Genomic DNA, 13,933 nt, shown 5'->3' with positions numbered 1-13,933 from the left:
TTTGATTTCATGGATGCTCATGATTTTCTGAGGAATGCAAAAAAAAAAAAAAAAAACATACAGTAAAAAAATCCTAGTGGTAAAATCCAGATTTAAAAGAGTAGAACCAGATCAGGTCTGTAATTTACATAAACTGGTTGGGTTGGGTTAAGTACTGTGGAGTGCAAAAGCTTTGAAATAGCATTAATACCTTCTGTGACGGATCATAGGTAAAACTTTTCACAGATTTCAATGTGTCTAAATCTGTCACTGCAGAGACATGAGTGTTTACTCCAAAAACTGTAATGGTGTCCACAACAAGGTCTTCAATAACCTGATCGATTCCACCATCTCTCTCTGACCAGACTTTATTCTACAATGTACAAAATAGAACCATTTCATTTTAATAATACTATGAATAAATGCATCAAAGTAAAAATAAGTTTTCTTTTTTCTGTGGGACAGAAAATAGAAAATAGTAATTTCAAAAATGGAAAAAAGTCATAATAGCAAATTTAAAAAAATTCACATTTATTTCTCAGAAATAGAAAAAAATTTGCTTCTTTCATAAATAAGAAAAATGAAAAATAATCAAATGAAAAAAATCCATAAATAGCAACCAAAAATTATATGTCAACATTGATCGAACAGGTAAGTAATTGTGCATACCATGTCAACATTGATCAAACAGGTAAGTAATTGTGCATACCATGTCAGCTTTGAATTTGGCTGTGTAATACTGTCCAGTTTCATATGTGTCTGAAAAAATAAATACAAATAAACCAAGATATTCATCTATGATTTGTTCCAATGTGTAACACAAACATAAAAACAGTAATTTATTTACAGTTTATTATTTTAGATTTAAGACCATACATGATGATGAAATTGTATAAAAGGGAATTACAAAATTTAAGAGTCTTCACAGAAATTATATACATTAAAGACCTCTTTATTGTCTACATTATAGCTCTCTACTCTTCAATATTTGTATTTATCTTTCTCTATCAGTACTATTTTATAACTGTGCAGATAAAGCACCTGTCCTAATTTTTCAATGTTTGAAAATCTAATATGTCTGGATAGATAAATCAGAAACAATATTGAAAGAGATTCCTTTAATCAACTAACCATCTGTCCAAAAAAACTAAGTAAAACTTAAATATTGACCCAACCTATAGAGTCACCATCATCCCAGAACATTTGACCCTCAGCTTTGCCTCCTTTGTCATCATCATTATCAAGTGCTACCAGTATTGAGAGTGGATTTCTTCGACTGAAACAAAAATGTACACATCTGTAATGTGAACTGAATATAAGACATGGAGCCAATATAACTGTCCAATAGTTATAGGTACAGTCAATATTTTTCATAAATCTCAAAATTAAACATGAAGTTGCATGCATTGTCATTGTCATAAGAATACTCATATTCAACATGATATCAGTCATCTATAAAAGCCAGACACATCAAATTTGAAACCTATCCATCCATTGAGAGCAGAGCAGAGATTTTTTAGACAATTTTTTTCTCTATCAATCTATCATTCCAAATAGTAAACAAGAGGCTCCCAGGAGCCTGACTCGCTCACCTGTTAAATTTTGCCTTTCAAAGGCAATTAATTTGACAACAAGTTGTCCAAATATTTTGAATCAAGAAGGCTTTGGTAGGACATATGAGCTAAAATGGCAAATCCTAAGAAACAGGAAGTCAATATTGAACAGCACTAAAAATCACTTACAACACAACCAATCTATTATTAATCTATACACCAAAGTTAAAAACACAATCCATTTGGCATGGGGATAATTGTAACACATTTTGGATGGACATACTGACAGAAGGATAAGGTAACTCCATATATATCATCCATTTTGATGAGTGAGAGTATAGTTAACATCTGTATAGTCCAATGCACATTGAATGAAAAGAATTGAGTTGCATGATGTTTTTTGTTTCATACAATATAGTATTTACTAGAAAGATTTGACCTTTTGCTATCTTTCTCTGGAATTTTAGAATATCAAGGGGTGCAGTAAAAGATTAAATAATTTCTGATTTGTGACTGCCATTACTTATTTCATTAATTTAAAAGTTCTATGGTACAATCAAGCTGCTGCCTAATACCTATATGTAGTGTTCCTGTCAGGGTGCTGCATTGGTAAGATACTCCCACCTCTTACATGGAGCTGTATCTTGGTGTCTGATTCTACTGATATGGTATTCCACATTGCTCCTGGAACAAGGGATCCCTACAACACAGTTTACATCAGGGTAAAATATAAAATACAGAACATCTGAGTTAAATTTAGGAGGACATTTGGGCGTCAAGGAATTATTTCACAATTTTACTTTCCAAGATTCCAACTACAGGGTAATCACAACTACAATGAATTCCTGTTAATTGCCTATATGTCATGAAAAAAAATCAATTTAAAGGAATATACCCAATATTGAGCAGTATTCAAGAGGGATTAATCCTTCACAATGTGTAAGAGGAAGCCAGTCTCAGCATGCAGTAAAAAACATAAAGAGTCCACATTGTCGTACTAAGTGTACTTCAACTCATACAGGAAAGTTAATTTCTGAGACCACCCAAATTCACCTGTATCCCCCGTCTACTTAAAGCCAGACATCACATTTGAAAACAGTTCATCCAGTGAGATGAGAGCTGAGATGTCAGTGACGAAAATGTTCTCTATCATTTAATAGAGTAACGAATGACGAGTCCCACAAAACAGGAAGATGATATCAGATGGCAACTAAAATTGTTTAGAACTTACATCTTGAACTAATATTTTTCTGTAATTTTATTCAATATTTCATTTATTTTTATTGTTTTGCCTTTGATTTAATACAAAGTTCTAGACTTCTTAGATATATACAATTCTATAGAAGTCAAACATACAACCCTCCTTAATGGATTTTTAAAACTTCTATCATTTAAGAAAAAAACAAAATATAATGAAAATTTCTTCCAGTAAGACAGACATTCTACAAAAATTATGCATGAGGCTTTGAGTTATAACAGGACATTTGGATGGAGTGGCAGTACATGTATATACAACCATAATTTTCTCATTCAAGTATTCAAATGTATTTTATAAAAAATATAAATATGAAACACTTACATTATAAAAGTCATACCATCTTCCCTTTGGTGTGTAAAATTTCAACTCTGACTGGTTCTAAAAAACAATTTATCATGTTTAAATCATAAATATGTGTCAATACATCATTTCAGAATATATATCATATGTAAAAAAAACCTGATACGTAAAGATTTAGCCATATCAAATCTAGTACTAAATTATACTCTGATTAGTGCATTTCTGTTAGAAATATGATTTAAGGTATTAATAACATGTCTATTGATGATCAGTGCCGTTTGTTGCGTGATGTCTCCTGAACATCCACTCTTCACTTGCATTGAAAGCTTAAACAATGTACATCATTTTTGAGAAAAAAAAAACTTTGTGCCATTAATGTTTCAGAATCCATATATATAGTATGTTACTGATGCTCTGGTCCTATAAAGAACCATACAAGGATCCAGAGATTTTCATGGAAAGGGGGTTTCTTCTGGGCTTTTACTTCAAAACTCATACTTAAGAAAATCAAGTGCTGGGTGCAACAATTTATTCAATTACAAATTAAACAACACAATTACATATATGAAATAAGCAATGCATGTTAAGTATATAATAAACAAAAAGCCTACTACATGTAAGCTAACTGCTACAAGTACCATATAAAAACTACCCAAGAACCCAAAGGGTAATAGAAAGAAAAGAAAATAATAATAATAATAATGAATTGAACATTTATATATCAAAATCCATAATAATTCAAAGGGCAGTTTTAGGCAAGGCCTCCCCAAACTTTTTCATTGCTTTTGTTTTGTCGGACTTGCCTTTGTCAATGTATCGCAAGTAGGCATCACTTTTCCACATGCCTATATCTTGTATGGTTTCACCTGACAAACCTGCATGAAAAGCAAAGGTTGCCCCACCTCTTCGAAATGAATGTCCAGTTAACTTCTTATTACAGCCTGCACTTGCAAGAGTATCATTAATAAAGGCTATAAAACGCACATATGACAAAGGTTTAAAAACATTTTCACATAACAAAGAGGACTGACCGTTAGACCCTAGTATTTCATGAAGGCTCAGTAGACGTACTAAGGCAGAGGCTGGACAGAGAGGATTATCTGTAATCTGCGGCATCACAATTTAAAGCTGTCTCTCACGAAATTGTATAGTTTTGGTATAAAAAAATGTAATTACAAATCCGTTTTCATAGCTATCTATCTGCTCAATACGTAATATAGGAGTATGCTTATCCGTGAGCAAAAAATTGCCAGGTCTAAGTAAACCAAAAAATCCAATTAAACAATTGCTACCCATATGGATAAATCAAAAAGTCTATACAAATTTAAGGCCTTCTTTATCAGCAGAAGGATATCCGGAGTAACTGCTGTAGCTCCTATTTGTGCATCACCTAATTCTCTCCTGACTCCTTGCAATAGATGTTTTATGTGCCAATTATCAAGAGGATCATGAAAACCATTGGCTTTATGTAAATGTTTTACTATCACCAAATAATTCTCAATAGTACAAAACCGGAATTTCTTGTAATAGGCTAAATAGGCTATGTATAAGGAAACATCCTGGGTTGAGATAGGCACTGGCTGTTTAAACATAGTCTCACAAAAGGAAAGGTAGCACATCAACTGAAATCAACTGCTTTGTGCTCTCTGCCCAGCCCCTGGCCCTGTACTCAGCCACAGCCCTTTCGAGGGTGTCTTCCACATAACCACCTGTGAATAAAATATTTATAAGACATATGATTAAGCAGATCATAAGCATAAAATAGTCCTATCTGATTCAATGATAACAATTCATAAACTTGACTTAGTCTGTCATTTTCATGTAATCTAGATACAGCATCGGCTAGTCTGTTGCGCTTGCCAGGTATATGTACACAAAAAATTGAAAAGTTAAATACAGCTTGCATAAAAAACAAAAATCTAATGTACACCATCACTGTTGGATTTTTACTTGACATTTTATTTATTACACTCTTGGCAGTAACATTGTCCGTGTATACAATTACTTTCTTATTTTGCAATAATGAAGCCCATCTAAAAATTGCAACAACAATTATGATTGTCTCTTTCAAATTAATGTGCAGAGGAGCAACTTCAGGCATATCAACAGCCCAGTTAATGTATAAAAAGTCACCTAGAAAAACTGCTCCCCCTCCCTCAGAACAAGCATCACACTGAAGTGGTGAAATAGCCTTATTGTCTAAAATATGAGTCTTTCCATTAAAAAAATGCTTGAAATGAAGCCACCAGTCTAAGTCAGCAAAAAAATCAGAGTTTAGTAAAACCTTATCAGAGTGACCCTTAAGTGTATTCTGTAAGTCTATTATCCTACGTAAAAAGGGGCGGCCTCCTTGTATGACTTGCGATGCCCAGTTTAAACTTCCAATGAGTGATTCAAGCTGTCTTTTAGACGCACGACGTTTGGTTTGAAATGAACGTAATAATAAATTAAAATCTGATAGTTTTTCATTTGGCAATGACAGCGTCATCTCTACCGTATCAATTAGCACACCTAAAAAAATCAGTTTCTGTGCTGGCCCTGATATCTTACTGTAGTTAATATGAAAACCAAGCAAACGCAGAATTTCAAGAAGCCTCTGAAGTGCATTTTTACAATTGTTATATGAGTCGCTGATAATCAAAAAATCATCAAGGTATGAAATCACCAGAATATTAAACTTAGCCTTCATGATTCTGCACACTGCACTTGAAAGACGTTGAAAAATACTTGGCGATTTTGAAGCACCAAACGGTAATTTTGTATCATAAAAGTATGTTTCATCTGCATCGCCATCAAATTTCCAATGAAGACCAGTGAGATTAAAATTTGATTCATGAATGCTTACACATCTATATGCATTTTTTAAATCCACTTTGCAAAGGTAATCATTAGGTTTTATTAATTTATATGCATAATTAAGATCCATATATGAGCATGATTTTTCCTGAACTAAGCTATTCACACAAAAATTATTTGGCATACTGGCATCATGAATCAAACGCACGGATCCATTAGTTTTGGGAACTGAACCAAGTGCACTAGTTATAAGAGGCGGAACTTTGGTCACCACATAGTTGCCATTTTCGATTTCAACATTAATTTGCTTCTCCACTAAACTTTTGTTTGACAATGCAGATCTGTAATTATCACATAAAACTGGGGAATTAAAATTAGGCATATGGTCCACGATAGAAAAACCATATTTGACACCACACAATAAAAAATCATAATCTATATCATCACTAGGCAACAAATTGGACCATGAATTCACATTTAAACGGTATGTGTTGACACAAGACATGCTTCGAGGAAAGATTAAGATGTGGGATTCTGTTGCGGTTTCTTCCCTTCGTTTTTTGCATTGTGCTCGACTGCTTTGTGATCGCGAGAATAACAGATTGCGCAATTATGAGCCATTCGACACTTTTGAAGATCCCGAATTAAACTTTCTGCAAATTTCCCTACCATCTGGCAAAAAGGGGCCTCTTCTCCGCTGACTGAATTTCGACCCTGAATTTTCCATTACATTTTGAGAGTGTGAAGTTTTGCTCATTGCACTAAGTGTACGCATAATTAGATTGTTATTCCTGGGAACGAGATGGAAGTCTCTCAAATCTTTCTGGGGTTCCCCCCATTTAAATCCCTCTTTAGCTTGAAGGTCCCTATATTCCTTATCATACAAGAGTACACTATGCCAAATATGGTTAGCAGCAAGTCTAAATATGCTCTGTGTGTAATTAATGTACCCCTTGATTTCTAAGGAAGACAATTCACCAGTAGGCACAAGTTCATTGAAAATACCAAGGCTCGCGAAGCCCCATTGTTCCAAAGTGACTTGACTAAGGGGTGTTTTCTTGCGGTCAATTTGGATACGAGCTCCGCCCCCGATATCTACTATATGGCCCTCTTCTTCAATAGAATCAAGAGATGTTAAAAATAAAAAGTCAGTAATTTGCTTGGCCTTTTTTATTTGTGTACCTGATCCTGGGTTGAGTTGACTAGTGTCTTTAGGTTGTACAGCTTGAAGTTCCAAAGCCAAGGCTTTAGTGAGGTCTGACTGCTTCTTCTCCAACCTAACTTTTGTTAATTCAAGATTTAGCTGTTCGCACTGGGCCTCCAATTTTGAAATTTCTGATTTTATGTGTCTCTGTTCCGTAACTGAACTTTTAGTGGTTTTTGTCACTGGGGCCGAGCGTGGGGCTTCTAAAAGTAGACGCTGGTCCATAATAGTAGCAAAAGACAAGTCGGGGTCCTGTGAAAGTGGGCTATTCTGTGCTGCCCCGGGGTTGGTTACCGAAGGCGAAGAATCTAATGCCGGTGTTTGATTTTGGTCTGAAATATGTTCATGGTCCCCCTTAAGCGCTTGAAGAATTTCATGGTACTTGTTGCCTGCAGTAGTACGTCGGGTTCGTTGCATATTTTACACATAAATGTCACTAGTTTTGCAAAAATAAGCCAAAGCAAAGTATCTTCTGCAAAAAGGCCTGGATGTGGCCATGCTAATAATAAAATACAATACAAATTCGGACAGGCATGACTCGATTTCCGTAAAAATGAATTTAACAAAATTCTACTTTACTTCACCATTATTGCTTTAAAAATACTACAAATTAATAAAAGTTTCCAATAAAAGGGGAGTTCAAACTGTAAGATCATCTGGATCAGCAAATGTCTCACTCAGTCAAATGTACAATGTATTCATATTACCGAATGATGGTGTGTAGTATAATTTGAAATCAGATAAATAAAATAAGAGATGCTGAAAGCACACACAATGTAACAGACAGACAGTTTTGATGTCATACAGAGTTGATCAATACCTGCCTCATTATATAAATTTATTCTGCACATAGAAAGGTAAATAGCAAGTTGTGACTACAGTACTGCTTAGAGATAAACTCCACTTCCTGTGTTGCGAAGACTATATATACATAGTATATGCAGCAACATTACTGATGTCTATAATGCATTGATGACCTGACAGAATACTACTTTAAGTAAAAATGGCAATACCTTGCTTCAGCCTCAACTTTATACAAAACATACCTCAAACAAAACAGGAGAAATCAACAAAGAGGCTCCCCAAAGGAACTGTTCATCTATTGATAAAGTTTCTGAATCCTTAGGAAACCTACAACAAAGAAGTAATACCACTATTTGACATTCCATCATCTCCACATCATACAATAAGGTGAACATCAGAAAGTATGAGACTAACTTGAAGTGACATATGATATTTTTATTAGATAAGTACATTATGAGTATCATTATATTAATATCAGTCTCAACTACTAACAACACTGTCTATTTAGATATTCACCCAGATTTACCCTTATTAAAATTATGTCAAGTTAAAAATTTGTTTGGTCACAAACTTCTTTCCATTCATATCAATGAAAACATAAGGGTGTGGTATTGTCGTGCAAAGACAGCAAAGCCATAAAACATATTAGACATTATTACATATTACTGAATGATTACATATTAGACTTATGTTAGACATCAACCACAATCACTTACAACATAAGCCCCATCTATATTAACCCAGATACCCCTTTTGAAATCAATCCATCCAGTGGCAACCATGATTTTGGTGAAATAAGTTTGTTTGTTTGTTTGTTGGGGTTTAACGTCTGAGCAGCAATATTTCAGCTATATTCAGACGATGAACATGAAATGGATAATAAAATGAACATGAAATGATGATGAAATGAAAAAGGGATGGGACACAAGGACAATGGGGTCGACAAATTTTGATTGCCACTGGAAATAGGGAGAGGTGGGTAGGGTCGGGCAATTTAGCCTCCTGTGGCGGAGCCCTATGGTTCCTACTCCGGGAGAATACCACAGTAGGGTTCTTTAACGTGCGAGGAACGTGGCATCTTTCCCAACACGGTGCACCACTATGGTTTGCGGTCAGGTTTTCCGTATTATAGCCTGACAACCCCAGCATATAACACGCCAGGGGTACCCCATTCCACCACCTGGGGCACACATCCCAGTTGCTCTGTGGGCAGAGCGCCCTAGCCCCCGTCTAGGGTTCTGAGCACTATTTAGTCGCCTTTTACGACAAGCTTAGCGCTGCTGCAGGCATATTCTTTTAACACCCTGACCTACACGGGGATGGTGAAATAAGCAAGTCATACAAAACAGTATTGGGACTGCAATTAAAAGCATTAATAACATATGCAAAATTTATAAAAATCAACATTACTGAATAGAAATCCATTCAGCCAGTGGGAGTTGAGATGACTGCAACGAAATTTAGAAGGATGAAATGATGGACTGACAAGGGGATGCCATTAAACCAAGGAGATGATTGAATGGTGGCATTATACCAAAAATACATCTTAAAAGAGTTTTTTGTTGTGGATGATTAATTTCAATATGTCTAAAAATGTTTGTGGTTGTATAATAAGTTACAGTCAAGACAGGATTTGTTACAGACTGATTACTATTTAAATGCATTAACATTCCTGAACTTAAACATATAATATTCTGTAACATAGTTCTAATATTTGATTTCAAGTCTATATCTGTACTTATAAACATGACCATAATAAAGTTTACAGTCATTAGAAAATTGTTAAGAAAATCATTTTCTTAATAAATTTTTGTATGACTCCAGTATGTTCATGTTTACAGTTTAACCTAACTAATATAACCTCTGAGTATTACATAGTCCTGTAATATCTTATATTTTTTATTCATCTTTAACCACTTCAATATGTACAAAAAATCCATGATGAAAAAAAAAAAATTGGGTGGTGAGAATGAATTTTTTAGAAGAACTAACCCATAAACCAGTAAAGGAGTTCAATTATAAAACCTCATACTGGTATATCACTAACATAACAATTGATTTATGACACATTAAGTTGCCCATAACACATGAAAGCCTACTGAGAAATGATGAAGTAACATTGCTCAATATCTATAATAAGATCTACCTACTCATGATGTAGAGGCCTAGCTACAGTATGACCATCAACATGTGCCCTGTGAAATAGTGTGTATAGGTATGGCAGTAACCAGTATCTAGTCTCTAAGGCCTCCTTAGAAGCTTTAGCAACCTCCTCCCCAAAATATCCAGGATCTTGGGGCTGTAAATTTGAAAGTACAACTGTACTAAAGTAAAATTCATTTTCAATTCAATAACATTTCAACAATATGTGAAAACAAAGATCGTTAGTAACCAAGAGAATTGATAGAACTACATACAGATTGAAATGATGGTTTAAAACAGAAAAATACCACTATTTAGTTAAGTCATTATTTAAAGCTTAGCTTCAATAATTAAGTTTTTCAAAACAAGTACCATGGAATGCATATAGCAAGACATTGTAGACAGATGACAATGTATTGAAGTCATTTTTTATAATCTTGAATTTAAAACTACAGAAATGAATACCACTGAAAAGCTAGAAATCCTAAGTTTATGACATTATACCCTCTCTTTTGCTGGTTACTTTTTTTCATAATAATGGCTACCTTCAATAGGGAACATAGCTTTATCAAGCCATAACAATATCAATACAGTTCTTGGTAAATTTACATTTTAAATAATTACAGACTTCAAATGTAAAGTTACAAAATCACTGCAAGGTCAATATGGCATTACTTTTATCTATCCAACCTGGTTTTCTTTAAGAATAAAAACAATAGCTTTATATACCCACTTACAATATTATTAATTCCGTTATGATTTCTGGAGAAAGGATAAAATGCTCCCAGTTGCATCCATCTCTTACAAAGCTGAGCATTTGAGTTTCCAAAAAATCCACATATATCAGCACCAATCTGATAGAAAACATTATATGTAAATAACAAAGCAAAAACTGTCTTAAGCAAGATGATTTTTATTAGTTTTAACTGTTTTTCAAACTGTAGGAACCAAATTGGTTCAATTTCATAGAGAATAAAATAAAAGGCTTTTGAAAAGCCTGAATCACTCACCTTGCAAACCATACCCTATTAACTATTAAAGTACATAAAGTTATAATGCTTTGTTACCATGTTTGACAAAAGATTGATGAAATAGAGCATATATTGATGACTGCTGTAAGTTAACACTATGTTAACCACAATGAAAGACACAACGACACAAGGACGATGGACACCAAGTGATGGCCATAGCTCAAATGGCCTATGGCCAGGTGAGCTAACAAAATTAGTTCAAAAGATGAGCATTTTATACAGGATAAGAGATCATTCAGAATTTTTGTACTGCTTTTGTGGTCTAAGCATATTAAATGATACTTATCAAGGATACTTGTCTTTCTTGGGAACTCAAAGTATTAATTTTTTATTTATTAAGGATGCCTGTCTTTCTTACAAAATGATCTTCCTGTTAGATAGCATATTAAATATCCTGCTCAACATGTAGGTATAGACAAAAGAAAGTTGTAGTCACTTGGTTAAACATTTTCATTTTCGAGTTAAACATTTATCAATTTGTTTTTATGTTTTATTCATATTTTATTTATATTTAGTTCCTTTTTTATCTTTTAAACATGGCAATCGTTCACAAAGTCATTCTTCATATAAACATTTTCAGTCTGACACACATGGTATCAGCCCATGGACCCTGAACTAAAATTCATACATTATTATCAATTGCTTTGTTGTGGTAAATTTGATTGTATGGGTATATCAGACTAACATCACTGGTTGTATGGGTATATCAGACTAACATCACTGGTTGTATGGGTATATCAGACTAACATCACTGGTTGAATAAAACATGTTCAAAAATGAGCCATTATTATGTCAAATATTGACAGATATTGACCATTAATCATACATTAACAAATATCTCAAGTGAATTTCATTTCTTTATTTCATGTAAGCATCATTTCTACACCTTAAGTGTTCCCTACCGATATTTTCTCCATAACTGACTTGCCAAAACATCCAGAACAATTTTAAATTTAGTATAAAGCATTTGCCTAACTCCTAAAAGTAGAAACAGTGAAATAAGGATGAACAAAGAATCAGCAATTTAATATACTTACATATGGTATACCAAATAAATTGAACTCCAGCATACCTAAAAAATATGGTGTATAGCAGTTATGAAAATCAATCAAATCAGATGGCTCAACATCACACAGAAATATTTTTGTCTTTCCTTTAATTATGCAAACTTTCTGTACTACAGGTACATGCACAAAAAATAAAATACTGCATTACAAATGAGAGGGAAATAAAGACAGAGATAGGAACTAGTCTAAATAAAATGAAAAGGTATCTGCTTGTATAGCATTACACCTTCAGTAAGAGCAGCGATTTCCAAAATAAATAGCTGTGACGTGGTTCATGATATGTTCAAGTAACCTTTTTTATTGATAAAGTTTTGTAACTCTTTCACATTAGATTATAAACCAAGAAGAACATAAGAGAGCTTCTTTTTGTACAGACAAACTTTGTATTGAGTGGTTTAAGAGGATATGTGCTCATGATACATGTGTATAGGCAGATGAACAAACAGATGGACAAGGTTATTCTAAGATAGAGTTTAAGGGTATGAAAACTATTGCACAGGTTACAGTATTACATTGATAACACATGCTTGTTTTTTCTTATTCATTGAAAATGATTTTTTTTCCAATACATACCAATAATGGATTCTCTCAGATGTGACCATTTGCTCTCATTGTCCCCTAACCAATGGCCAATATACTTCCCACTTCCTGGGAACGTTGACCTAGATAACACCATACTACGATTTCCAGTGGCTTGTCTTGTGGCACTATAAAATAGAGAAAACATAGCTTACTCAACAATACCAGATTTATTAAAATGAATAAATATGTATAACATAAATTCAACTAGAGGCTCAAAGTACTTTGAATCCCTCACCTTGATAAAATTTGAATTTCCAATGGAAAAAAAAAACAAACTGAAATAATTTCACAAAAAAGTTTTCAGTGGTAACTATGTACAACAGCAGCAAACTGAGTACATTGCAAGAAGACCAAAATTGAGTCAGACAGAAGTGGACAGGAAGTAGAAGTGTGACAGACCTGAAATTACAATATTTGGATCCTATACTAAAGTTTAATACATATATCTAGTGGCTGTGATTTAAAGTTGCTGAGAAAAATGTTACAAAAATAATTGCCTTACCCCCCCACCTGACCAACACTCATTTGACAGACATACACTTGCCCCTCCACCTGACCGACATTCACCATTCTATAAGCCAATCTGAATAAGTGCAACCCAGCAAAAAGCATGTAACAGACTGCGCAAATTTACTTAAGTAAAGGCCATCTTAACTGAACCCTGATTAAACCAAATTTCATTCTAAACTAAGCTAATTTCAATCACCCATAGAATTTTCTGTTCAAACATGGTACAAGTCATCATGAGAAAGCAATATATCAGATATCTTCTAAGCATTCCCTTCAGTAGAAGCTGAGAAATCTGTGGTTGGCTCCAGCCATACAGACTGTGTGTACCTACTGTAGAGATGGAATTGACTGACTCCAGCCATACAAACTGTGTACCTACTGTAGAGATGGAAGTAACTGGCTCCAGCCATACAGACTGTGTACCTACTGTAGAGATGGTAGTGACTGGCTCCAGACATAGAGACTGTGTGTGCCTACAGCAGAGTTGGAAGTGACTGGCTCCAGCCATACAGACTGTGTACCTACTGTAGAGATGGTAGTGACTGGCTCCAGACATAGAGACTGTGTATACCTACTGTAGAGTTGGAAGTGACTGACTACAGCCATAGAGACTGTGTACCTACTGTAGAGTTGGAAGTGACTGACTCCAGCCATTCAGACTGTGTGTACCTACTGTGGAGTTGGAAGTGACTGACTCCAGCCATAGA

General features: G+C 34.3%; 2 protein-coding genes across 2 annotated transcripts in view; both read right to left on the bottom strand.

Annotated features, from left to right (window-relative positions):
• LOC148629947 (maltase-glucoamylase-like) overlaps positions 1–13,933 on the bottom strand; it is a 66,889-nt gene that overhangs the window by 20,765 nt on the left and 32,191 nt on the right. The window contains exons 13-22 of the mRNA XM_088560121.1: positions 12,708–12,841; positions 12,105–12,139; positions 10,774–10,890; positions 10,045–10,193; positions 8,137–8,221; positions 3,112–3,168; positions 2,108–2,232; positions 1,155–1,255; positions 689–738; positions 191–352 (exon numbers count right to left, since the gene is read on the bottom strand). Coding sequence (XP_088416247.1) covers positions 191–352; positions 689–738; positions 1,155–1,255; positions 2,108–2,232; positions 3,112–3,168; positions 8,137–8,221; positions 10,045–10,193; positions 10,774–10,890; positions 12,105–12,139; positions 12,708–12,841 — 1,015 coding nt within the window. The remainder of the gene's footprint in view (positions 1–190; positions 353–688; positions 739–1,154; positions 1,256–2,107; positions 2,233–3,111; positions 3,169–8,136; positions 8,222–10,044; positions 10,194–10,773; positions 10,891–12,104; positions 12,140–12,707; positions 12,842–13,933) is intronic.
• On the bottom strand, positions 3,497–6,395 carry LOC148629949 (uncharacterized). The gene has a single exon (XM_088560193.1). The coding sequence runs from the start codon at positions 6,389–6,391 to the stop codon at positions 4,760–4,762; it is 1,632 nt and encodes a 543-aa protein (XP_088416319.1). The 5' UTR covers positions 6,392–6,395; the 3' UTR covers positions 3,497–4,759.

The sequence above is a fragment of the Perna viridis genome, chromosome 1, assembly GCF_037379345.1.
Source record: "Perna viridis isolate PV_CMFRI_1.1 ecotype Kerala chromosome 1, ASM3737934v1, whole genome shotgun sequence".
In the NCBI taxonomy this organism is placed as follows: Eukaryota; Metazoa; Mollusca; class Bivalvia; order Mytilida; family Mytilidae; genus Perna; species Perna viridis.
Note: the sequence above shows the minus strand (reverse complement) of the source record. Positions and strands in the feature narration are given on the sequence as shown.

Excerpts from the sequence above, each read along its gene's own strand:
- LOC148629949 (XM_088560193.1), bottom strand. The coding sequence starts at position 6,391 with ATGTCTTGTGTCAACACATACCGTTTAAATGTGAATTCATGGTCCAAT.